The following is a 26,474-nucleotide window of genomic DNA, read 5'->3' on the forward strand; positions in this document are numbered from 1 at the left end:
AAACTGGTTGACACTTGGTGGCCACCAGGCTCTGCACCGCAGCCCCCGCAGGGTGTCTCCTCAGCTGTGGGAATTCCCTCCCAGCACAGACCGAGCCTCTGAGCCTCCTCTGTGCAGAGAGAACGTGAGATGGCTGGCCCAGGATCCCAGGGCCACAAGGGCTTTCCTGGAAGTCCACGGAAGCTTCCAGAACATGGGGAGACTGCTTCTCAGCAGCAGTGTTGTTCAGCAGGTGGGGCAGGCCCCATTTCCAGGGCCAGCCAAGCCTCACGTCCAAACGTGGCTGGTGCTGAATCCCCCAGGTGTCAGCCCCGCGATGACCCCCTAGACCCCCGTCCTCCAGGTTCCTGGGGCAGCTGGACCCAGGCTGTAAGGAGGTGCGGAGACGAGGAGATGGCCTGACACAGGCCACACGACACCCTCGGAGGTGTCCCGCTCGCTGGCTAGGACGGCACCGGGCAGGCGCTGAGAATGAAGGCCACCTCCCAGCACCATGCCGCCGTGGGGTCAGGGCAGGAGGCCAGGCAGCCGGGCCTCTAAGTGGTCTTGAGTTCTCAGGTGTGATACGTGCTAAAGGGAAGACGTGAGACCCCTTCCTCGTGGTCACACAGGCTGTCATCGCCTGCTGGCCACTGAAGAGCAAGTCGCTTCAGAGACTGGATGATGGCTCTGAGGTCTGAGGCACCTGTGTACCAGGGACAGTGCCACCTGGAGCTCCCATCTCCCCTTCAGCTCCTCACTGACAGATGGGCGGGAAAAATGCAGCAGGCGCCTCGCCATTCCCCAGGGTCAATGGTCAACCGCCTGATCAGGAAAACTGAAGCCCTGCCTCCCAGGCATCTGGGGGGTGGGGCTGGAACTGCACCAGGTGGGGCAAGGGACATCAACTTTATTGGGACACATGTATGTACACGCATGTTACAGAACACCATACCCCGTGGGTAAGATGGACGCTCATGATCCGAGAGATAAAAAAGCACCGTGAAAAGGCCCGCCCTCTGGCCACTGCCCTGACCTTCCTCAGGGCCTCTGGGCAGCACAAGTTCACTTCCAAGAGCACAGGTCAAAGGCCTGTTCATAACTTGGCCAGCAAGATCTTCACTTCTCAACAACCCCCCGCCGTCCTCAGGGGGTCCTGGGCCTGCGACAGCCCCCTGGCACCAGAGGGGGCCCGGTGAGCCCTCACACGCCGACTTTCTCTATCACGCTCTCGGCGACGTGGACTTCATCCGCCTGTACAGTGACGGATGCCGACTGGCCACACATGTGCTGGTGGTCCTTCCAGTCCTGTAAGAAGGACACACCCTGTGTTACCAGGAGCTGTCACCTAGGTTCAGAGAAGCCTGCACATGGGCGCCGGGCCTGGGACGGTGGTCCACTGGGGCTGCAGCCGCTTGAGCGTGTGCCCAACCCACCGGGCAGCCTGTTCCCGGCCCAGCCTGCCCAGCCTCGTGTCTGCGGGACCCGCTCCAAAGGCAGACAGCCAGGATGAGCCTTGAAACACCGAGACCCCCAAAAGGCGTGCTCGCTGATGCCACTGTCCCTGTTCAGGGATCTAAACAAGCAATAACCAGATATGCAGAGAAACATCTGCATCTGGTGGGGCTGCCCGTGGTGTTACTTATAACTGCAAACGTGAAAAAACACAGCTGGAGCCAGCTGCGTCGGCAGGAGGGCCTGGTGGCTGTGGTTCACAGGAGGCTGGAGCGGACCCCAGCACCTCCCCCGCTCCCCAGGTAGGGCAGGTGCTGCCATCCGCCTATTCACAGGTGGGAAAGGGAGCTGAGCTCCAGGAGACTCCTGTCCCCGTGTCCCCACCACGCGAGTGGCCTCAGCCTGGACCAGGGCGCTCAGAGACTTGACGGCCAGGAAAGGATGGCCACGTCATCAGTCAAGACAGAAGTATCCTGGACTGACGGCAAGGCCAGGGCTTGGCACAAAGTGACGTGACATGAATGAATGAACACGCACTTGGAAGAACAGACACATGTGTGCAATGTTCATGGGGGACGCCTGGACGGCAGAATCCTCACGACAACCTGTGCTGGCCCATGTTTCCCACAAATTCTACAATAAGTGTGTCTCGTTTTTATAATAAAGGTAAAATTTGAAACCATTATATCAAAAGAACAAAAGTTTAATTTGAAAATCACCTGAAAATAGACTGTGTAAATCTACACAGCACGCCTGGACTCCAGACCACGACGTCTCACATCATCCATATAACTTAACTCGAAATGGATTATAAACCTGAACGTAAGAGCTAACACTATAAATGTTTAGGAACAAAACAGGGCCGGCCTGGTGGCTCAGGTGGTTGGAGCTCCGTGCTCCTAACTCCGAAGGCTGCCAGTTCGATTCCCACATGGGCCAGTGGGCTCTCAACCACAAGGTTGCAGGTTCAATTCCTCAAGTCCGGCAAGGGATGGGGGGCTCCGCCCCCTGCAACTAAGATTGAACACGGCACCTTGAGCTGAGCTGCCGCTGAGCTGCCGCTGAGCTCCCGGATGGCTCAGTTGGTTGGAGCGCAGACTCTCTCAACCACAAGGCTAAAAAAGAACAGAACAGGTTTCCCTGCCCAGAGCCAGGCAAAAGCTCAGAGTTATGAGAGCAACTGCATGATCTCCATTAAAAAATTGTTTTGATAAACTGAACGTCATCAAAGTTTGAAAAGTTTGCCTTGCAAATGACCCTATTAAGAAACAGACAGACAAGTCACACGCAGAGAGAATATGTTTGCAAATCGCATATCTAATGAACGATCGTGCCCAGAATATACACAGAACTCTCTATGCTCATAATAAGAAAAACCATCAAATTTAAAAATAGGCAAAAGATTTGAGAAGGTGTTTCCCCAAAAACAGACACACAACTGCCGAACAGGCAACTAAAAAGATGCTCAAGGCCACTGGTGGCGGGAAATGCGCGTTAAGCGTGTGCGCTCGCCTCACGCCCGGGGCAGTGTCTATAATCAGTCACACGCATGGGGAGGGCGTGGCCAGGCCGCAGCCCCGCCCACTCCCACTGGGTGCAAAGCGGAGCCGCCGCTCTCGCGTTTTCTTAACAAACGTCAACGTACCATGTGATCTAGCAAATCCACTCCTCGCCAGGACAGACAAAGGCACGTCCACCCTCACGAGTTCGTGGGTAATGTTCACAACAGTCAGAGTGGGACAGCCCGCCGTGCCTCACGGGGGAAGGCGTCCCCCCGCGGACCAGCGCTCGGGCAGAAGACCGAAGCACAGACAGGCTACGACGCCGAGACGCCAGTTGCACAAAACACTCAGCAAAGGCAAATCTACAAGAAGTAGCTTCGTGCCGCCAGACGCGGAGCTGGGCCCGCGGGCTGTTTGGTGGAGACGGGAGTCTGAAACTGGGCTGTGACGTCTGCACAACTTCCAATTCGCGAAGGCCCCGAACTGTGCCCTCCACTCGGGCGGAGCTTATGGCACGTAAGTTATGCTCAGTGAGGATGTGTTTCTCTCTCTCACACGCCCTCACGTACATTTGCAAAGAAAATGAAGTCTTCGAGTCAACACCCCAAACTAGCCCAAGCATAAACAGACGAGCACGATTAATTACTGAGCACGATTACTGGCCTCTGCAAGTGCTTCCAGGGGCGCGTGGGGTCCCCAGGAGGCCACAGGGAGGCCACCAAGCACTGCAGCCCCCCTCCACACCCCGTGTTCACTGCGGCCCCCCTCCACACCCCGTGTTCACTGCGGCCCCCCTCCACACCCCGTGTTCACTGCGGCCCCCCTACACACCCCGTGTTCACTGTGGCCCCCCCCTCCACACCCCGTGTTCACTGCGGCCCCCCTCCACACCCCGTGTTCACTGCGGCCCCCCTCCACACCCCGTGTTCACTGTGGCCCCGGCATGAGCACTGAGGTTCTGCAAACTGACTGTAAGTCAGGTTATGTGAGAAAAGCCAGGGCACATCTTTGTCGGGAAAGGAGGATAAAGGAAGCATGGAAAGCATGGCCTCTGCCTAGATTAAACCTAGAACTTGACCTGTCCATGTGGCGAGCAGATGTCCAAGACTGCAGCTCACCAGCAACAGATGGAACTCTGGAAAACCACCCCATGGGGAGCAAACCCAGGGTCTTCCTGCGATGGTTCAAGTTCAGGGAATGTTTACAGATCAGCCCCTCAGATGCCAATGGTTCCCTCTCAAGCCCCGCATGGCACAGCCCGGCAGCACAGACGCCACCATTCAGTCCCAGCTCGCTGGTGACGCAGCAAGGAAAGCTGCGGTTCCACTTCCTGTCCCCAGCACCCAAGGGGCCCGGGCAGGTCTTGGGGTGCCCCTGGCTGGGCACGCATTCTTCCAGCCACACCCACACATTGGTCCTGCGGTCATCCTGCTCCTCCAGCCTGCGACCGCAGGGTTTCTGTTGACAATGGAAAGTTCTCCAGAGGCAGCAGCTGGCAATCCCTGGCTGGGGGACAGGCCGTGTGGCACTGGCAACGTGGGCCACGCCAAAGACCAGACTCCCAACTGTTCGTCCACCCCAGGTGTCATCTCAAACGTGGGAAACTTTAAGTGGGCCATGAAGGGGACACTGAAGGGCTGCCCCCTGCTCAGCTCCCACTCGGGCAGGCTGAGCTAGTGACGGCTACGCTGGAAACGTGCCCTTTTGTGTCCTGAGACTCAAAGGCCAAGTAACGGAAACAGAGACGGGAGTCCAGTCACCCCAAGGCATCCAGGGGAGGTGCCCACCAGGATGAGGTCAAGGGCCACGGTGAGCAGGGCCCGCCCCAAGGGGACAGGGCTCTGGGCAGCTGAGGATGGTGCGGGCACAAGGGGTAGACGGGGGGCACGGTGGGTGGGCAGGGGGCACGGCAGGCAGATGGGCAGGGGCACTACCTTGCGTTGGCAGAAGGTCGAGCAGTAGTTGACTTTGTGGCAGCCGGTGCACTCGCTCATGGCCTCCCGGCCACAGTTGACGCAGGATTGCTGCAAGGACACAAGAGCCAGTCAGTGTCGGGAGACACGGGGGCCCTCAGGGTGGAGCCCAGGGTTCCCCAGGGCTCTGACATGTGTCCCGTCCCCAGCGCTGCCGCCGCGCCCTCTCCTGTCACCTCCAGTCAGCTCCTCTATCCAGCAGGGTTTGCGGTCATTGACCGGGAGGTGCAGCGAGCACCACGTCCACATTAGCCTTCCTCCAAATTCCAGGAACCTCATTTGCACCAAGCGCAGAGCACCCAGCGTGCGGACAGAACGCCCCCGCATCGGTAGCAGGCGCAGACCCTGGACACAGACGGCCACCATGCAGCCCCGGCATGCCCCACCTGGTTCTGAAATGGCCATTCTGCGTCCTTTCCCTCTAAGTCACGTGATTGGACCTTTGCTTTCCATCAATTTAGGACCTCACAGGGATGAGGCCTGCCCCTGGCTGCCGAGGTGGCCCGGCTGTCCGCTCTCTGAGATGGAGACTGGCGCTGCTGACTGCCCCCCACGTTCCCGCACGCACGTGCAAATACAGCAGACTCCCAGGGTTCCGTTCTGGATTTCAGCCTCTTTCTTTGCACAACGCTGTGTTTACTGTGACTGCTGTTTTCTAGTCACAAGCGCCCCAGTGTCCGTGTGCATGTCAGACAACACAGTGGCACCACGTGTGGCCCGATGTGCTCTCTTCCCCTCTACTTTGAATGACAAACCACTTTGAGGAAAAGTAGAAGAAGCCAGTGCACAGCTGGCTCCAGGGAGAGCCAGGCGTGTGGGCAGGCGCCCCCCACAAACACTGTGGTGGCAGGTGGCCCAAGACCCTGCGGCCTTCCCCACTGGATGCAGTGCCCTGCCGTGCGTACTGCTCTCCGTCCTGATTCATCCCGACGCGCTAAGGACATACATGAACACAGCACCCATGGCAGTAGCTGCAGCCACCTCCCTGGCAGTCTCAGCTGTGTGACCTGGGTTTTTAAATCGCAGACACAGGGTGAAGTGGGCAGCCAGCCCCTGCACTGGCCAAGGGCTCATGACCCCTTTCTGACCCCTGCAGCCCTCCCTGTCCCGCCTTTGTGCCCCACCCAACCCACTCTTGGGAAGGCAGTGGGGGAAGGATCCTCGCAGTCTCTCCCACTCAAAGCTCCCAGGATCTGCCTTTCCGATACCGAACTCTTCCCAATGTTGTAATCAAACAGAAGTACCTGCAACAACATTTAATGGCATAAGAAGTTCTGCCGCCCTCCAATGGGGTGGGCTCAGGGATGGGGAATTCACTCCCACGCAGGCTGATGTCATTCATGTCATAGCAAAGCCCTCGACAGAAAACCACTCAGCACGTATGCCTGGACCACACACATGCTCATGCCTGGACCACATGCATGTGTACGCTTGGGCCACACGTGTGCTCGTGCCTGGACCACACACGTGCTCGCACCGGCACCCCCAGGTCACCACAGTCAGCGTGTTTCAAGGGACGCTCTGGGTCTCCCTGATACACGGGTCAAGCTGGGGCCTTCGGCACTTCTGAGCCCCCAGCCCGTGTAAAACCCCTGGAGAGGGCACTCTCCAAGCAGTCGATTGTCACTCGAGAGCCCATCACTTCATAAGAACCCGGCATCCAGGGGCTGTGGTCATCCTAGGCCATGAAGGTCAGACCTGCCACCCCGTGCTCAAAGGTGAAACAGGCAGTGCTGTGTGGCTGACCCATCTGCACGCAGAGCTGTTGGCCAGGGTTCCCAGAGTGTGTCCACGTGTCTGGGCTGCACGGAGCCACCTGATCTATGATTCTGAGACGAGGATGGACATGTCTCATCAGGTTATGTGCTCAGCTTTCGATGAAATTGTTTGAGAATGTCACATCACATCTACAGCCCGAGACAAAGGACAAACATGCTTGTAGCAGTCATTCCCAGCCAATCAAAGGCTCAGGAGGCTGAAACGTGACTGGGCTTTTGCGGGAGGCGGGGTGGCCTGGCTGAACCCTCTCCTAACAGGCTTAGCCGTCTTAGCAAACAGGATTTTAAGGATAAAGGGATTTCGTGTTGCATTTCTTTCTTCAAAGCACATAAAGTTACAAATGAAATGCAAAGCCCAGCTTCTCAGGGTTGGGGACCTTGCCTGCCCAGCCACATCAGCGTTCTCAGCTGACCTAAGGGACACGGATGTCAGCCTCTCCTGCACTGGCGACTGCCACCTGCCAGCCCTTAACAGGAATTCAGTTTCTGGACCCTCTAAGTGTGAGGTGAGGCTCAAAGTGGCCGTGAGCTGTGGCTGTTCTATGTGGGGACAACGCAGGGTGCTAGGTCACGTGCCATCTGGGTGAAGAGAACACCTGCCGTTCTGCCGGCATGCGCCTGCTGCCATCCCCCATGCGAGAATGAGCACTGAGGGAGCAGGGTCTCGTTACTCATGAACCTCACTCTGTGACAGAAAGGCCCAGTGGTCAGCAAAGGAAATGGAAAGAAGAAGTGAAGAGTACTTTCCTCTTTTGATTCCTCAGCAGCACAAAATTCAAATTCGTGCACGACTGGTGCTGCCAACCCGAGCACCCCAAGCTGCCCGTCCCTCTGTCCCCAGGGAGGCCCACAGAATGCAACCGCGGGTCACGGGCGTGCTGGGAACCCATGACTCAGGGACCATCCAAGTAAGGATTCACATGTCTGATTTCTGCCTCCACATACAATTAGAAGACACATCAGACGCTCCTTCCTTTTCTTCCCTAGACATGCCTGGGACAGCTGTGTAACCTGCCGTCACAGAAGGAACCTGCTGGACCAAAGGGCAGCCTGATAGAGCCGGCAGCTGTCCTCTGCACGGTCTGGGCTGGGGGCACGAGGGGATGACCCCACTGCTGCCCTTTACATCACTGGTTTCCTCCCCACCTGGGGATCGAATGATGCCCAAATGCCTTCTGATTCTGGGAGAAAAATTACAAAAACCATCAACACCTGTTCAGTAGTTCGCACAGGACCTGACACACAATACATGATCAGTAACATCTAGGAATCAATAAAGCAAGCTCCGTTTTCATATTACATTGATTTGTAACGCAATTGAAAACAGGCAAAGGATCTGAAGAGACAGTATTCCAAAGAGGGTTCACAGTGGCCCACAAGCAGATGACAAGAAGCCCAGTGCCAGAGGTCATTGAGGAAACACAAGTCCAAACCGCGACACAGCCCGTCAGCCAGAAGGACGGCTGGGACCAGAAAACAGGGCAACCACAGGATCCGGGGAAGTTGTGTGAAGCCGGAAGCCACACACAAGGCTGTGGAAACAGCCTGATGATTCCTCTGCCCAAGAGAAGTGAAAACACCTGTGCACACAGACAGCTGTACACACGTGTCCGGAGCAGCCAGAGAGCAGAAACAACCCAATGTCCACCAAATGCTGACCAGAGAAGCCTCCGTGGCCCGTCCACACATGGGAGTCTGACTCGGCCGTGAAGGGGGCACGGGCCTCGCTAAACCGTGGAGCTCGGGGAGACACCAGAAGCACAGGCCACCAGTGTGAGCTCACGTGGACGTGAAACGCCCGACAGACCTGCCCGCAGACAGAGCAGCGGGCGGCGGCCAGGGCCGGGGAGGCTGACAGGGGGGCTCATGGGCCGGGGCTTTTTGGGGGGACGAGGATGAAATGTCCTGGAATTAGACAGTGGTGATGGGTGCCCCAGTGTGACTTATGGTGTGTAAATTACATCTCAATGAACAAGAGCTGTTCGTGCACTTTCCTTTTGCTCATGAGGGCTACGATCAGAAACGTGGAAATACAAATGTGCAGTAACAATCAAGACACTGTTTATAATTACAAAAACCACAGGCAATGAAGTAATTACAAACCAGGACCGGAACAATATTTATGAACACCAAATACTTAGAAATGAAATCATAAAACATCATTACCCAGCAGCACACTTGCCACGTGTCATTCAGGAGCGGAGAGAACGTGGGGCTAGCGGCTGAGCACATGAGAGCCGCCTGTGCAGGGTGGACCTTCCCAGCCACGACTGCCATGTGACACAAACGTGATGGCTTGAAAGCAACTGAAATCAGGCCAGAACTGGAGAGGATCTGGCCCTGAAAAGAAGGGACTGCAGGACATGAGGCGCAGGTGGCTTTTCCACGAGGCCCCCAACCTGCACAGCATGGGGGCTGCAGCCCTAGCAGGAGGCTGGGGGGCAGCAAGCACCTCAGCCCCAAGCCCAGGAAAGCCACACCGCCCACATGTAGGACGAAGAGAGTGCCAGATGGAGGAACGTGACACACACCCACCTAACAAAGTGTCAGAAGCCCCCGCAAGTTTGAGAGGACCAGCTAGGAACCCAAGGGCTCCCCAGAACCAACCTGACCCTTTCCAGGGGATGGTGACAGAATCCAACAGTCCCACCACAAATAAACTAAATGTCCAGCAAACCACCAGAAATTACTAGACACGTGAAGAAAGGAAACTTGCATCTCTGCTCAAGGGGAAAAGCAGGTCGAGGTGAGCAGGGTGCTAGGATCAGCTAAGACTTAAGGAACCACTGCGAAAGCATTCAGGGAACTGAAGGAAAAGAGGGTCGTCCCACATGGCCAGTGGGGATGTAAGCAGAGCGAAGGAAACCACACTAAGACGTGGGCCGGTCCTGGGCCAGTGCCTCTCAGCAGTGACAGACCATCCCCGGACCTTGGGGAAGACCCAGCTCCGTGAGCAGACGCAGGCCTCACAGAGGGGCCAACGCAGGCCCCAGCACCGGCCGGACCACTTGGTGTGGGGACCCCATCCAATATCTTCCCTGTAAACATCTCGGCCACAGAAGTTTGCAGCATGTAAGTAACTGGCCGGAAGGCAATTTTGCTATAAAAAAAGCATCAAATTCACAGTTTGTTTTCTGTGTGTGTGGCTGGTTTCATTTCTCCATTGATGAGTCAGCTGCCATCAGCCCACTTCAGGTGTGGGAGCCACTTGACAGTTTGGTTTCGTTTCTCCGTTTTCACGTCACACATAAGTGTCAACCTCACAGTTATCTGGATGCGGCCAGGCTGCTGTGCTGCTGCCAGTGGTCGCACAGCAGCTGTGTCCTTCCAGTGACGGTGACAGGCACCCATCCTGGGCTCTCACACTGAAACCCGTGACATCACAAGGAGAAAGAGGCCAGGAGCCTCTACGAAGATGCAGAGCTGAACCCACATAATCCAGGTAAATAATTATAATTTTCTTTTTGTCCTCATGCTTTTCTCCTTTCTATAAAATTCAGCACTAAGTAGGTATTAGTTTGGATGTATGTTTTTAAGTATTTTTAAATTATCTCTTCAGGAGCAGAAGCAACAGTTTTCTTCCTTGAAAACCAATTAATCGCTATGGTGTCAGGTGGGCACTAATCTTGGGGTCACCTCATAAGTTACATAAATGTTTGTCACTAACATGACATTGCATGTCAATTGTAAGTGAAATATAAAAAATTTTGTAAAAGAAGACAATTATTCACATATTAAGAAATCACTTAGAAAATGAAGGCCCCAAAAGCTCTCCTTTCCTCCAATCTATAAAAACTAAGAATATGGGCCGGCCCGGTGGCTCAGGCGATTAGAGCTCCGTGCTCCTAACTCCGAAGGCTGCCGGTTCGATTCCCACATGGACCAGTGGGCTCTCAACCACAAGGTTGCCGGTTCGACTCCTCGAGTCCCGCAAGGGATGGGGGGGCTGCTCCCTCTGCAACTAAGATTGAACACAGCACCTTGAGCTGAGCTGCCGCTGAGCTCCCGGATGGCTCAGTTAGTTGGAGCGCGTCCTCTCAACCACAAGGTTGCCGGTTTGATTCCTGCAAAGGATGGTGGGCTGTGCCCCCTGCAACTAGCAATGGCAACTGGACCTGGAGCTGAGTGAGCTGTGCCCTCCACAACTAAGATTGAAAGTTCAACAACTTGACTTGGAAAAAGTCCTGGAAGTACACATTGTTTCCCAATAAAGTCCTATTCCCCTTCCCCAAATAAAATCTTAAATAATAAAAAAAAAAAACCTGAACTAAAGAGAAGCTATTAAAAGTAAGTAAATAAATAAATAAATAATTACTGAGAATAAGTGGAAAAAAAATTATCCTATGTAGATGTGGGAAAAAATAATCAATTTCACTTTTGTTTACAAACCCAAACCCACACTGACTGGGAGACGCTCACGTTGAAAACGCACGAGCGTTTCATCCTCCCTGACCTCCCTCCCATCCAGGAAGCCGTCCTGCAGGAGGCTGCCCCACCCCCAATAATCCATAGCATTGCCCATGCTGGGTGTGAGCCGAGAAGCAGCCCATGGCCACGGCCTGTTGTCCACCCTACTGGAACTTCGGTGACTTGTTTGGTGTTGGCCGCCTGTGCCCTAGGGTCTCGGCCTGAAGCAGCAGCCATGTGGAAACAGTAGCCAAAGGGCTGAGTGAGTGGCTTTTCCACTGCAGGAACACCCGTGGACGTGAGGCTTTGTCAACAGTGACGCCACAGTCAGGACTACTTCTCAAGAATGCAGTGAGACAACACGATGGGGCCTCAGGGGCCAGGAGACTGTCGCCCTGGGGCTGAGAGTAGGTGGAGAAAGCTCGGGACGAGGAGGGGGACCCGGTGACGGGAGCCATGCATCTGTCATGCGGCTGCCCACAGACATGGGCTGTTTCTCGAACTTAATAAAATAAGGACGCTTGCGCTGTGTGACGCTGACCTGGACTTGTAACAACGCCCGTCACAGGTGAGCCCAAAATGACGGCTGGCTGCTAACCCGGTTCCCCTTTGAAATAAGCCGATCTTACGTACAAAAGCCGGAACACCTTCCCAGGAACAGCTGTCACTCAGCTATGGGAAGAGCTCAGCAGCAGCGGTTCTCGGCCTCGCCCTTACCTCCTTCCGCTCCGCATCCGCCTGGGCTCTGGCGTGGGCCGCGGCGGCTTCCCGGTAGGAGCTGGCCTGCTTGGCCTGCTCAAACAACGTCTTCAGCTGCTGCGCCGTGTTCAGCAAGGAGTTGACCATCTCCTCCAGGTACAGCCAGTGCCGCTGTTCCGACATCTCCAGCCCATTGACCATCAGGGGAGAAATGGGTTTGCTGGGGTTGGAGGGCGGGACGGCCAGGGCCGGCAAGGATGTCAACACTGGAACGTGCCAAAGCCAAACAAAAGCAGACATTAATGCAGTTCCTGGCATCAAAACGCCGCCACTGACTTCTCTTCACATCCTGGAGGGTAGGCATTAATGTCACAGGGTCTTCTCCAGAAACTTCCCAATGTGGGGACATTCTGGGACTTCAGAGCTCCCCAGCAGAGGCTGGAAGCCGGCTGTCCACAGATGACACCCACAGACCAGCAAAAGGTGCCTGTGCAGGGCAGCCACGAGCCTTCACAGGACCACCGAGAGGACAACGCAGGGTGAGGGAAGTGGCTCCAGATTAAATCACACAAGCAGTAACCCAGACGCATGAACCAGGGGCGCAGGGCGGGCACAGGGGGTCACATACGGTGAGGGGTGGAACCTAGACTCATGGTGTTGAGCTGCAGCCGCACAGAGACACGTCCACCTGAAACTTATGTAGTGTTCACCAGTGCCGCCCCCCCCCATTACAAAGTTAATTAATTACAGAAATGAGAGTGGGAGCCTTGGGTCATGTGTCTGCCTGCCATGCAGAAAGGCTCCTGGGCGTGTGAGGTCACCTGATCACCAATGATAGGACTGAGCCCTCTTGTCCTTTCCGAGAAGAAAGTCACAAAGATGAAAAGGGAGGAAGCTCAATGGCTCCTGTGGCTTCGGATGGGCCCGGAGGCTCAGGACACAAGCTGGGGGCAGACATGCCCAGGCTGTGTGCTGCTGGACGTTCCACAGGCAGGCAAGAAGGAGGCCTGCTTCCAGCACTGGTCACTTCTGGTGTACACACCTTCCATGCAGAGACTCTGGTCCCGCTCCCCACATAAGAACGCAGGACATGGTGAGGCCAAAAAGGAACAGCCACGGAGCCACAGATAGGGGAGTCACACCACTATACTCTCGCTGGCGGCTGGGTTGGAGATACAAAAGCAAACATCCGCCAGTACCCCAACAAGGGGTCTTCCTGCACCCCAGTCTCGATGGCGGCCGGGTGAGACATATGAAGTAGGATCCACACAACCCGCAATCCGCCATCTGCTTTTCTGCCTGCCAACCAACCAACCCTCTAGTGTAGCTACGGTGGTTATATCAGTGGCTAATGGCTAACTGGTTACTGTTGATGGCCAACTAGTCACAGCTGATGGCCATCTACTTCCCGAGCCAGCACCTTCCATGTGAGACCGAGCCTGGAAACTGCTTTCTGGGGCTCTGTGCCCACACGCCCCACCGTGCCCTGTTGCAAACTGCCAACATGAATGAGGCCACTATGTGGGCTGCACTCCACATGCAGCGCTCCAGCCACGACCAGCGCCCACCCTCAGCTCCGCAACACTGTCCCCACTAAAAGGGTCAGGACTCCCCAGAAGCCCGACACGAGCCTCCAATGCTTCATTGTGTCAGAAAGTAGGGTTACGCTCAAAGGACGAGGGGCCAAATCCAGGGCAGTAACAGGTTACAGCCCAGAGAATAAAACAGGACACCACAGTCCACACTGAAATGAGTCAGTGAATGAGCAAGCGGGCCGTGGGACACGCAGCTGTGGCTGTGGGTGTGCACAGGGAGGGCACCCCGTCACCAGGGCCCCCCAAACGTGGCCTGGCCCTGGCGCTCACCTGGCTGGGCAGCTGCCGGAGTGTGGGGAGGGGAAGGGGCAGAAGTGAGGGAGCCTCAAGGATGGAGTTTAAATGGGCAGCAGGAGAGAATGAGACACGCAGGTGACACAAGAAGGTCACGAACTCCTAAAGCTGTGAACACGGTTCAGTCTGCCATGAGGTCTGTGACAGAGACATGGAGCAACACAGAGGTCCACACCTGGGGCTACGAGGCTCCCGTTAGACTGCAGGGACACCAAAATGTGCCCAAAACACAAAACGAAAAGTCAAAGGGCAACGCGAGTCCTTGTGTCACCCCCTTGACCGCAGCTCCAGGGGGACCGAGGCCCTGCCTGGGAACACGTGTCCGCACAGGGAGGACAGACCCACAGCCTTCCTCCCGAGGGCTGGTGGGGCTTCAGGCTTCATGTAACATGGGCTCGGTGGGCAAGCAGCCTGTCGCGTGACAGGGGCCGCTGTCCACGACATGCAAATGACCGGCGTGGCCGTGTCCTCATCCGACGAGCAGTGGCCCCGCCCTGATCTAGGGTTCCCTCCTCACTCAGACAGTCCAAGGACAGACGCTGGCATGTGCGCTCAACGCTTCCAAACTCACCGATTTTGGGATGAGCTGTTGGCAGCGCAGCTTCTGGAAACGGTGCGACCTGGCAGCTGTCCTGGTACCCGGGGAAGTGGGGCTCCGCTGGACCCACCCTGCACGGAGGCTGCACGCCAGCTTCCTGCACTGTCGTGGGAAGAGGGCAGGATGGACTGTGACCCTACTGTTGGCTGCACAGACCTTAAACCTCCAAGTCCACAGCTGCACCTCAGGGCAGCTCCCGCCAAGGGCGGACGGGTGGGTCTGAACAGTGGCAGTGACAGTTCTTGGGGCATACGGGGGGGAATAAAATATGGCACAAACATGAATTCCTACAGCCTTTCTGTTTTCCTAATGTGGCTGCTAGAATATTCACAACTACATGCCCTGGACACACATGGTCTAGAGCAGGGGTGTCCAAACTGCGGCCCGCGGGCCAACTGTGGCCCAACTGTGGCCCGCAATCCATTTTTAATTGGCCTGCAGCAAATTCCAAAAATATATTTAGTTTACTTAAATAAACCAGGTGAGGCAATACGTACTTCACCTCCAGTGAGTGGCCCGGCTGTTTGTGTATTTTACCACATGTAGCCCTTGGTAAACGTTGAAAAAAGTTTGGACACCCCTGGTCTAGAGTGAAGTCACCAAACGGTGTTTCCTATCTTCTCACGTGACGTGGGCTGTGTCACAGGTGAGGTGGGCTGTCACAGGTGAGCTGGGCTGTGTCACAGCTGATCACCCACCCCTAGGCGGCCTGGCATGTGGAGGGGCCCCTGCCTGCCCCACCCCCACGCCTCCCACCTGCCTGGTGCCCACCTGGCTCCCTACGAATGAGACCCCCTGCTCGAGGCCCCTCCACATGCCAGGCCACCTACCGCCGTCAGTCAGCAGGGGTGAGGTGGGGTGTGTGTGAGTGTCAGGCGCTGTCCACACCACTTGCCTGTGGCTCCCGCAAAGACGTCACCCTGGGCCGGACTCTCCGAGATAACGGCGGTGGCCTCCACAGTGGACGCCCGGTCAAAGGTCAGTGCGCCAGAGGTAGTGATCTGTCCTGAGGGGGTCACAGTAACTGGAAAAGCAGAAGTGCTTTTTACCACACGGTGGGCCCGGCAGGGCCCAGGCGGCCGGCCCCATGGCACAGGTCCCAGGAAGACGCAGGGGCCCGGGGCCCAGGCGTGGATGCAGCACATGCCTCCCGCACACGCTCCAGTCACCTCTGCAAGGACACGGAAGAAACCAGTGACTCTGGGCGCCCGTGGGGACACAACCAGGGGCTCAGCAGAGATGGCTGACTTTCCACCACACACAGTTTACACTGACTTTTGAACACGTGAATGTATTGTCGAATTGGAAAACAGAAACAAGATTAAAAACAATTCAAAACTTTGTCATTCGAATGAAGAACAAGACTTTCATCAAAGCTGGAGATAAAAACAGTGGTGCCACCAGAGCACCGCTGCCCCACGTCCTCTGGGCTGACCGCACTGAGGTCGCCATGCGTTGGCTGAGCTGTGTCCAGGTGGCCCTGCGTGCAGCCCACAGGATGGCCAGAGCACTGGCTGCAGGTGGCTTCAGAGACGTTCCCCATGAATCAAGCATTGGGGTTCCGGTCTCTGCAAAGCCCCCAGCAAGCGGCTACCTGCCAACCGTTTCTCTTGTCACTGCCTGTCATGTCTCTAAAGCTTTTCTACCCGTTTTGTGGTTTCAAAAAGAAGCCAGCTTTCCCCTCCGTTCTCCTTGTCCCAGTTCCTGGACACACAGCAGGAGAGCGTCAAAGCTGCCAAAACTGAAAACCAGGAGGGTGTGACGCTGACACCCCCAGGAAGCCTGGGATGGCACCACGGCCCCCAGTCGCCCTGAGCCATGTTGGGAATACTCGGGCGGGCGAGTGAGGCACCCAGGACATCAGGAAGCCTCTCCCCGAGTGCGCTGTGCGCCAGGCACGGGCTCTGGAAAGGGCGGTCCTCCTGGCAGGGGTTGGACGCGAGGAACAGACGGGACAGGAAAGGGACACGGGACGACCTGAGACCCTGCTGGCCCAGAGGACCCACAGCTCATGTGCCACGTGGTGACACAAGTGCAGGACAAAGGGAAGGGAAGCTCTGTGTTGTGGGAACTCACAGGTGGTGGCAGCGGTGGCTGGCAGCAATGTGATGTTCTTGGCCGCCTCCTTCTTCACCGGAGCTGCAGGGAGCTCATTCTCCTTCTTGCGCCGCTTGTACGGGACAAAGAGCCGGACGGGGCCGCTCTGGGGGGAAAGGCAGAGAGGCAGTGGGCAGGCTGGCGAGCCCCAGCTTGTCTGTGCCTCCCACTGATTCGGTGACCCGTCTCCTGGGGAGCCAGAGAACAGCAGGGCTGCCCCCCGCTCAGCCAGCTGCACTCAGACCTCACACTTCCCTTTAGGCCACCAATTCCTCAAAATGACACGAGATAATTTCAAAAAGAATATGTGAATAACAGTGCTTGAAAACAAGAAAGACTATCATCAACATATCAAATGTTTAGGAATTCCCAGGAGAAGAGTCAGATGGGAAGGGAGGGGACACCTCTGCCCTACCCCTGGTGACAGTCCAGCAGAGACTCTGTCCCCAGACACACAGGGAAGGAAGAGGCGCTGCAATAACTAAGCAAGGAGACCCCGTGGACCAGTGACAACAGAGGAAGCGATGAACATAACAGACGAGCCCCCGTGGACAAGGCCCCCGGCCTGATGGCTGCAGGGGAGACTGTCCCCACACCCTCAAGGGTGACTGCGCCACGGCATGTCCCCAGCTTGGCGCATGACACCACAGCCTATCACAGGCTCCTGGCACTCAAGCAGTGTCTCCGTGAGCTCCGCCAGGCGTCCTGCCTCTACTTCCAGAATTTTCAAGTGGCTCCTGCATAACGTCCGCGTCTGTGTTGAAATTCCCGTCTGATGAAACAACTCTTCACGCCTTCCGCTATGGACTAGACTGCGTCCCCAGGCCTGACCCTGGTGGTGTGTCTGGAGCAGGAGGTGACGAAGGCTGAGGTCGTGTGGCGGGACAGTGGCCTCCAGGGCTGTGAGAAAGTGACCCTGCTGTTCCAGCGCGGGTCAGCCCGAGCCGACCAGAGGTCCCCGCCAGTCCTCCAGCAGTGGCATTCTGCCACTCTCTTGACGCGAAGAGGGTCCGCAGAAGCCGCCTCTGCTGTGGCCACCAGGCCCTCCCAGGCGGCATCTCCCCTGGCCTGTTTTCCACTGGGTGGTTTGTATGGTTCACACTTCCCTGTTTCTTCGCATGTTTATATTCTTGTTGAAAACCGGACATTTTAGGTAAAGTATTACAGCAACTCCTCTCTCTAGGCTTCCTGCTGACCTATAGAGTGACTTTGAGCAGTCACAGCATGGGGGCCCCTCTCAGCACCTCCAAAACCTCCACTGCTCTGAGAGCTGTGAAGCTGGGGGCGGGGACAGCGGACCTATCTAGCATAGTGACTGCATGCAGGGTCCTCCATGCTGGGGTGAGGACGGTGGGGGCAGAGCTGGCCTCTGAGAAGAGGCGGAGTGAGGAGGGGAGCCCCCACGCTGGAACTCTGCCTGGGAGCTGGGGGACAAGGTCCCGTGCTCTGCCCACATCCGTCTGGAGTAGAGCTCCCTTCCCTGGGGCAGGGCAGGGAGGTGCGGGTCCTGGCCTGGCCTGTCTGACTTTGTCAAGTGTCCCGCTGGCCTTCCAGAGAGCCAGCAGGTGTTTGTAACTCACCAGTTGTGCCATTCTTGGGGAGCAGGCCCATGGAGCTCTTTGCAGCCCCACTCCTGAGGTGGAAGCCCAGGTCCTTCCATGTGACAAAGTCCAATTTGCCAAGTGTTTGTCTTACGAATCCTGCTTTTGGAGTCACATCTAAGAGACCCTAGGCCTCAAAGATGTTCCCAGATTTTCTTCTAAAAAGTTCAGTTGCGTTTTTCACATATGGAGATGTGATCCATTCTGAATTCGCCTGTGGAAGTGTGAAGTCTTGCTGAGGTTCATTCTGTGCCAATGAACTGTCCCCCCACCATGTGCTGAAAAGCCCACGGTGAGTCCCCTGTGGCCTTCGGCCGCCCTGATCCGAGACCTTCTCCCCCCGGCCAGCCGCACGTGGTGTGACTGGTAACAAAACAGCAAGCGTAAGGTCATGTGCTGTGATTCCTCCAGTTTTAGTCTTCCTTCAAAAAACTGGTTTGGCTACCCCATTCCTTTGCCTTTCCATATAAAGCCCAGAGTCAGCTTGTCTGTCTCCACGAAGAATCCTGCTGGGACTTTCAAGCTGTAGGTCAGTCTGGGGAGAAGCAGCGTCATTCCCGTGCTGAGTCTCCAGCCTGCAGACACAGCACGTCGCTCCGAGTACCTGGGCCCCCGACTCCCGTCAGCAGCGTTCTATGCACAGGTCCTCATGTTCTGTGAGACTAACAACTACGGACTGCGGCCAGAGCCCCCTGAGCTCCTCTTACCGCCCCCTTCACTCCAGCAAGATCTCTGCCAATCTCGCCGATTAGTTTTTGCAAACGAACTTAATTATTATACTTTCACAAAAGTGCCCCCCCCCCGGTTACTCCACTAGAATCACATTTAGTCATCCATGAACTAGAAAGTTTTAGAATACTCAGCCTTCCACTCAAGAACCTGGCGTGTCTCTCCAATTAAATTTTCTTTCATAGCTTCTTATAACGAACCAGATGAGGAATCAAAATAAAAATAAGGAGATGTCGTAAAGCAGCTTTTCACTTTAACATTTCAATATAATAGTCAACGCCAAGGAGGCTGAAACAAAGCTGGCATATTCATACATTCCATCGAGTGCCCCACTCATGAATCTATATAAAAACCCACGGGAATAATCATTCTTTCTGCAACAGTTAAGAGTCTGGGACAAGGAGACACCGCTCAGGACTTAAAGCTGTCTGACCAGTGAGCACGTTCAGGAACTGATGTCAAAACACAGCGTGTGAAATCACATGTAAACGTGCTGGAACCACAGGAAGGGTTCGGTTTTGGGTTTAGATGGTAACATTACAGGAGCTTCCTGTGACATAAGGAACTGCAGTGTCCTGAACACGGCTCGGGGGCCAACCGCCCGCATGCCCCCATCAAGGTACCAGCTACCAGAGTGTTTGAAATGCAGAAGCTGAGCGAGAGACTATTAGCAAGCCCTGGGTGATCTGAAGCGGTGCCAGGGACGTGGGACCAATGAGCCTAGAGGTAAGGACGTGCCTCTGTCCAAGGTGGGGGGGAGGGCTGCTGCACCTTCCAGCACGCACCAAGGTCATGTCGGGCACGCACCAAGGTCATGTCGGGCACGCACCAAGGTCATGTCGGGCACGCACCAAGGTCATGTCGGGCACGCACCAAGGTCATGTCGGGCACGCACCAAGGTCATGTCGGGCACGCACCAAGGTCATGTCGGGCACGCACCAAGGTCATGTCGGGCACGCACCAAGGTCATGTCGGGCACACACCAAGGTCATGTCGGGCACGCACCAAGGTCATGTCGGGCACTCACCAAGGTCATGTCATCGCAGCAGGCAGCACAGGTGCAGGAAGCCGCGTGAGGGTTCAAGATCCCGTCCTGGAAGTGAAACGGGGACATGTCAGAGGGGCCCGCGCGCGAGCTGTCAGCGCTGCGAGAGCTCAGTCAGTTTTACTGCTGAGCCACCATTCCTAAAGACAGAACCACGATTTCCAGAACCTTCTTTCCATGCTCGCTCCCACCTCCTTCCTTCCAGGCATCATGTCTTTACCAACTCCCCGGGAGCTAAGCTGCCACAGCACTGAGACACCTGTGCCCTGCAGGGTAAGCTGACGGGCAGGGAAGCCAGCTGTCTGGAAGTCCCCTGCAGTCACACGGGACCCACTGCCTGGCCACCCACTCCTGACAGCAATCGGGGTACAGATCATGGTCAGCCTGTTGGAAACATCGGGAAGCAGGCAGAGGGTAAGTGGCTGCTTGGGAGTGGGACTGACCCCAGCATGACCGAGCCTGGGCCTGGGCCCCTGCTGCCGTGACGGGGTGGGGGTGGGGGTGGGCCCTGCTGCCGTGACGGGGTGGGGGGGGCACCTGGATGAGGCACTGCAGCGGCCGGCCTGCATAGCGAATGCTCCTCTTCCAGTCCTTGCTGCTGGCTCTCCCCGCCACGGCCTCAAACTCCGTGGGGCTGTACCAGTTCTCCCCCTGCTTGATGCAGCGCCCACGGCCACCTGGAGCAGCAGGGACAGCCATGAGCGGCAGCACAGCACCTTGCTGCCAGCTCTGCTGCCGCCCTCCCCACCCCCGGCACCGTCCTTCCCGGCCCCCTCGGACGCTCCAGCCAGGCCTGCGTGACCTCACCGCCCTCACCGCTGGCACCCACAGGTTACGAAGCCAACGGCCCAGCTCCCTGCTCTCAGCCACCGTCCATGGTCACCGCAGACTCAACCACAGCCCACTGAGCTGGTGACGGCCGTCTAAGGTCACCACGCTGACGCAGGAACTGGGCCGTGGGCCTTGCCCCACTTGTCCCTCCCGCACGCACGTCCCCCGCCCGGCTGTCGAGCTGCAGAGGCAGCAGCGGCCACCGGTTGCTCACCAGAGCCCAGCCGGCTCTTGTACAGGGTGCCGCTAATGTTGCGACAGCGCACGGGCAGCTCGCTGTCGTACACGGACGCGTCCCAGCTGTACTTGCTGCCGCCCTTCTCCTGGCCGGGAGCTAGAGGACTTGGAGGACACTGAGGACCTTGGCGGAGAAAGCATGGTGACAGTGAGAGACTCCGAACGCACCCGGACGGACCAGAGACGTCCAGAGAACTCAGCCTGGCCTGGCAGCAGCTTCTCCAGCTGCTCGGGACCGTCCAAGGGGGTGCTGCCCTTCCCCTCGGGGCAACTCGTTCAGCCTGGAGAAGCCCACTTTCCCATGACACTCAGTCACACCTGACATCCTCAAACTCCCACAGGAGTAACTGAGCCACTGCACAGAGCAGCCCGCACAGCTGAGGGGTGCGCTGTCGGGAGGGTGGTACCTGGGGCAAGGGGAGCAGCGGGCGCCTTCAGCCCGGTGGTCTCCACAATGCTGCCGTCCGTGTGCACCACGATCAGCGTGGCCTTCTCCGTATTCAGGCTGTCCCCGATCTGCAGGGCGGTCCTACCGGACTGTAGGCGGGAACAGGCGATGAGCTATCTCAGTGACAGCCACGGGGCATGTCACCTCACAGTGGGACATGGTCCCACAGCGAGGTTCTTGCTAACTATAACCAACAAGGGGACACCTGCCATGCCTCGTGGATCTCTTGCAAAGATGTCACTAAAACACTTAAACACACAGCCAAGGACAAGAAGGGACAATGCTAGGTCTGGCTCGCCTGAGCAAATGCTCCACATTGGTTGTCAAAGTTACAGAACAAATGTGTTCCACAAAAACCTGCTGGAAACAGGAGGCGCCCAACGTCTACGCACGCAACTCCTGTAAGACCATGGGTCTCAAGGAAGGGTTTCTAAGGCCAAGTCTACAGTCACTGCCAGGCTTGGAGCACAACCCTCTTGTCACGCCAGGTCCCTTCCAAGGCCTTCACCCACAGCCACCAGACACCAGGGCCTCCCAAACCACACGGCATGCACACCTCTCCTCAGCTGGACGCCACTGTGACCTGCCTACATCCTCTGGGCCAGCCCCCCTCACCCTCCCCATTCCCGTCCCCGCTGGAGCGGAGGCCCAGCCCGCTGCCCACCAGGCACCCGCCTCAGACAGCCATCAGGGCCTTGCTCAGACAGCTCTGGGTGGGCCAGAGGCCTCCCAGCCACCTGCCCAAAGCCAGCGTTCTGGGATGGTCAAATGCTCTCGGGTTGAGGATAAAACCAGCCAGGCCAGAGTGAGACCTCCTCGCACCTGCAGGTGCGGGTGGGAGTTTATCATGGAGCCGAGGGGCCCTGGCAGCACATGCACCCATGCGCACACACTGGGGCAGTGCCTCAGTCAGCGTGTCCACACTGCACGTGCCCAACCACTGAGGACGTGCGGCTCGCAACTGGAAAAGGACTGTTTTCTGCTCGTTTGAGAATCAAAGCATTTTCCTTACGAGGCAGGCGAGCACACAGACACTCGAGACCCCTCCCCTGTTGTCAGTTTCCAACACGACCCCAGTAGTTTCTGGGATTCCCCTCCATGGAGGCAGATGGGACGGAACCTGCCGCCGCAAAGGTGTGACCGGCTGGAAGTGCAAAAGCGTCGCAGTGGCCTGAGTGCATCCTGACACAAGAAATAAACCACGTTTCTTAAACCTGCGCTGAGTCTGTGTCCACTCCCGCCCCCACTGTGATGAAGGGGAGAGTTTTCTGTTTGCTGCCATCCTAAGGACAATAACTTTGCCAGCGGGCACCTCCCAGGTGTGTCCTCAAGGCTGAAAAGAAACCATAAGGAACAATTCTGGCAAAGGCTCCAGGAAAAGACCCCTTGCTGGAGACTGCCCATCCCCTGGCATCTGTCACTTGCAAACAGGCTGTCCCTCCAAATCACGGAAGGCCTCAAATATAAAAAATAAACCAGGTGATGCAACAGTCACAGAAGGCTCTGGCTCTGGGCACAAATGCTGCTGGGAATGTGACCGGCTGTGCACAGTGTGTGAGGAGGCGTGTGGCAGGCAGGGGACTGTACAGGTGACGAGTGCAGAGTGCGGGGACCCAAGGCATGGACCTGTCAAGTGTCTGGAACTGCAAGACCAGGAGAGGCTGGACATGGGCAGACACTGGCACCTCCCACCCCTGGGCCACTGTGTGGCCATCGGGCAAGGAGGCAAGAGCACTATCCCTGACCACACAGCTGGGAAGGGGACCTCTGCCCGCCCACACTTCACGGGCTGGGTCCACTTCAGCTCTCACTCTCCCAGTCAACGGCATGGCCCTGAAGGCAGCGTGGCAGCTGTGCCCTCCCTGGCGCTGGGCACCCAGCTCTGGGGAAATGGGCCACCCTTCTGGGGTCGCAGCTAAAGCAGGCCCTGGGGTGCTTGTGGGTGGCTTACCAGAACGTGTCCTGAAAGCGAGGCTGCATTTGCCACTGACGTGGTGAAGACGTTGTCCGCTGAGGCACCCACATTGGCCACGGTCACAGTGGTCACCTCTGCAACACAGGAGCCTGACTCAGCGTGCAGTCAGAGCCGGGGGCCTCCCACGCGGCCCCCCACGGGGCGCCCCACGAAGGTGTCTGCATTTCCAACACTTTCACGCAAAAGCTGAGCCAGTACTTCCAGACCAGTGCCATGAGCAGGTTCTTCCAGGCGACAGGCGGCATCCGCCTCCCAGGACAGCGGTACCTGGCAGTGCGAGGCCGCGCAGACAGCACGCCCCGCGCCGCTGGGCCGCCCAACTCCCCGCGTCTGCCGGCGGCTTTAGGGAACCCGCGGGCGGCCCGGGCTCACGGCCAGGACCGCGCAGCAGCGCCACCTACAGGCGCTCCCTCCCACTGTCGCCCCCTTCGGGGAGGGTCCCCCTCCCGGAGGGGGTCCCGCGGGTCCTCCCCTCCCTGTGGCCCTGCCCCCTTCACCTCCTCCCAACACCATCAGGCCACCCGCCCGTGTCCCTGGCCCCCTGTTGTGTCCACAGGTGTGCTGCACCCCACTTGCCCTACATCCCTCCTCCCACCTGTCACCCCCAAACCCTCCCTCACCGGCTCATTGCCCGCTCACGGCGCCCACACCGTTGGGCCACGACAGCACCTCTACAGAGCCTTTCACCCATGCTCCTCTGTAGCCAGGCAGTGGCCCCCTCAGGTCACACAGCATTCTAGAATGCCCAAGGCCGTCTCTGGCATGTGGGAGGTGCTCTGACAATACGGGTGGAAAGACTTCTGCACATTCCATTAACCCACACTCATCGACTACACTGGACACACCTATCCTGCATCTGTGGCCACTGCTAGGCCACATGCTGTGGTCCCAGTGAGCCCACGTGCAGAAGGGACCCCTGTCTGGACACACCTCAGTCTAAACACCAGGCAAGCTTCCCTCTGCCCAAGGAGGAAACCTCAGCAGGCAACGTGCCCTATTGAGTTACTTACACCTGGAAATTACTGAGTCTCTGTAATTCATGACAAAAAGCTTTACTGATTTAACACATGCAAAACACAAGGACATAAAATTCTGCAGGAAAACGTCAATATAGCTCCCTGATGTCGTGATGGGTGACATCACATGTCCACATTCAGAAAAAAATGTGCAAAAAGGACTAACACCTGAAGAAAAACTTCACAGTTCAAAATCCCAACGTTAAACCAGCTTAGTGATGAAAACTGCACCTAAGAGCCACAAGCCTTCTTCCTTCCCTTTTCCGAGGACCCCCAACAGACCAGAAGCAGACCACGGGTGCTGGCCCCCGCCAGCCCCATCTGTGGGCTGAATGGACACCGAATGAACACACGGCCGATTTACCCTCTCGTGCACACACAGGGACCACACACCGTGACCGGAAAGCTGCTGTTCGATTCTGAAAACTGCCAAGCTCAAGACGCTCTCCAAGGGTTGGGACACTCAGCACCAAGCCCTCCAGGGTCCCTGGGGAACTTGCAGTTGGGAAGGGGTACACCCTCGGAAAGTCTCTACCTCCTTTGGGCCACCGTCTGGGACTACCTCTAAGGGGCGCTTTGAACCACTTGCCAGGGGCGCCGTAGGCCACGAACCTTGAGAATGGGAATGTTCTGTGTGGCAAGGAATGAAATGGGCCGGCAGCCCGTGCCAGCCTTCCCCTGGGAAGGTCCATAAAGGAGAAGGAAGACAGGCAGGCAGCTGACCTCTGGTGTCACTGCCTCAGGAAGCCGCCGGCCCTCCCAAGCTGGGTGACCACAGTCTTGCTCCCCAGCCCTCACGTCACATCTGAACTGACCCTTAGAATTCAGGGTGTCCAGAGATGCCCACCCCAGGCGTCAGGTTCCGCTAGGACAGGACCCATGTGTGACCTCTACCCCTGCCTGTCACAAGCACCCAGGACAGATGGAGCAGACAGGCAGGGCAAGCAGCAGATGCTGAGAAGCTTCCAGAAAGAGCACAGAGTGCTGAACACTGGGGTGGAATGGCACAAGGAAAAAGGTTTCAGCGAGCAGGGCAGGTGTGCAGGAACGACAGGGCACACAAGGCAGGTCGGTGTAAGGCCGGTGCTGGGAGTCGGGGGGTGGGCACGTGCCCGGATGGAAACAGGTGCGTCGGGCAGGTGTGGCCTGGTCTTGCAGGGCAGGTGCGTGGCAGACGAGTGAGGCAGGTGTGGGCGGGCAGTGCGGGGTGCGTGCGGGGCAGGTGCGCGCGGGCGGGCGGCACTTGCCTGCGAAGGCGGCGGCCGCGGCAGCCTCGTCGGGGCCAGGAAGGGCCTCGGTGCCCATGTCCATGTGCCTGGGCTCGGCGGCCATCACCGCCACGGCCGTCACCCGCCGCGTCTCGCGCTCCGACTCGGCGTCTCCGTCCTCCTCCGAGTCCTCGTCCCTGCTGAGCACCCGTTCCTCCGCCTCGCCTCCCGCCGCGGCCGCGGCCGCCGCCGCTACAGCGGCCGCGGCCGCCACGGCTGCCGCCTCGGCCAGGCCCAGCTGCTTGGCGGCCGAGTCCGAGTCCTCCATCCGGACTCCACCGAGCCCGTCCGAAGGCGTCGGCCGGGGCCGCCCGAAGGTCGGGATGGAGCCCGAAGCGCGCCGCCCGAGGAAGGCCGCCCGAGCCCCGCCGAGCCCCGCCGAGCCCCGCCGAGACCACCCGAAGCCGCGCGCCCAGCCGACTTGAGGCCGACGGCCGAGCGCAGCCGAGGCCGCCCGAGCAGAGGCCGAACCGGCACGAAGCGGCCCAGTCGAGCAGAGCCGACGGCCAGGAGTCCGGAACCGAGGAGGGCCGAAACGGCCCGAAGTGCGGAGCCGAGGCGGTCCGAATTGGTCCGAGGCCGCACGAGGGTTTCCGAGCGGCTCCGAGCGAGCCCTGCTCAGCGCCTAGGAGGCCGCGCCGGCCGTCGTCCCCGGTCCACAAGGTCGCCCACCGTGGGACCGACGCTCGCCGGCCTCCGACGCGGCGCGGCCGGGCCAGGAGAGTCTCTCGCCAAAGGCTCCGCCCGGCCCACCGCGAGCGGGAGCCGAGTCCGCCCGAGCGTAGCCGAACGGAGCCGAACCTTCCCGAGCCCCCGTCCTCCCGAGCCGCGGCTCCCTCCCCTCTGGTCCGAAAGTGCCCGAGCGCTGCCGGACCGGCTAATCGGGCCTCGGCCGCGGCTCCGAGTCAAGTCCGAGTCAGGGGCGCTGTCGGGCCCCTTCGAGATCA

The 26,474-nt window shown here is 57.8% G+C and overlaps 1 protein-coding gene across 3 annotated transcripts; it reads right to left on the reverse strand.

Moving 5' to 3' along the window:
* Positions 1 to 874: 874 nt before the first annotated feature.
* Positions 875 to 26,473, reverse strand: DEAF1 (DEAF1 transcription factor). 3 transcript variants are annotated; one of them, XR_013994203.1, is made up of 13 exons: positions 25,507 to 25,908; positions 23,220 to 23,317; positions 21,228 to 21,357; positions 20,798 to 20,944; positions 20,290 to 20,429; positions 19,735 to 19,800; positions 16,357 to 16,483; positions 15,176 to 15,304; positions 14,254 to 14,382; positions 11,812 to 12,059; positions 4,871 to 4,960; positions 3,839 to 4,394; positions 2,121 to 3,777 (listed from the first exon to the last, which is right to left on the reverse strand). XR_013994203.1 is itself a non-coding variant. In XM_081062881.1 (12 exons), exons 1-12 carry the CDS (start codon positions 25,793 to 25,795, stop codon positions 1,183 to 1,185), a joined length of 1,698 nt encoding a protein of 565 aa, XP_080919007.1. In that variant the 5' UTR covers positions 25,796 to 26,473; the 3' UTR covers positions 875 to 1,182. The 3 variants fall into 3 exon arrangements, 2 of the variants coding, with proteins under 2 accessions (XP_080919007.1, XP_080919006.1); XM_081062881.1 differs by lacking the exons at positions 2,121 to 3,777; positions 3,839 to 4,394 and adding an exon at positions 875 to 1,287 and having other exon boundaries at positions 25,507 to 26,473; XM_081062880.1 differs by lacking the exons at positions 2,121 to 3,777; positions 3,839 to 4,394 and having other exon boundaries at positions 4,524 to 4,960.
* Position 26,474: the final 1 nt, after the last annotated feature.

The sequence above is a fragment of the Rhinolophus hipposideros genome (assembly GCF_964194185.1).
Source record: "Rhinolophus hipposideros genome assembly, chromosome: 10".
Taxonomy (NCBI): domain Eukaryota; kingdom Metazoa; phylum Chordata; class Mammalia; order Chiroptera; family Rhinolophidae; genus Rhinolophus; species Rhinolophus hipposideros.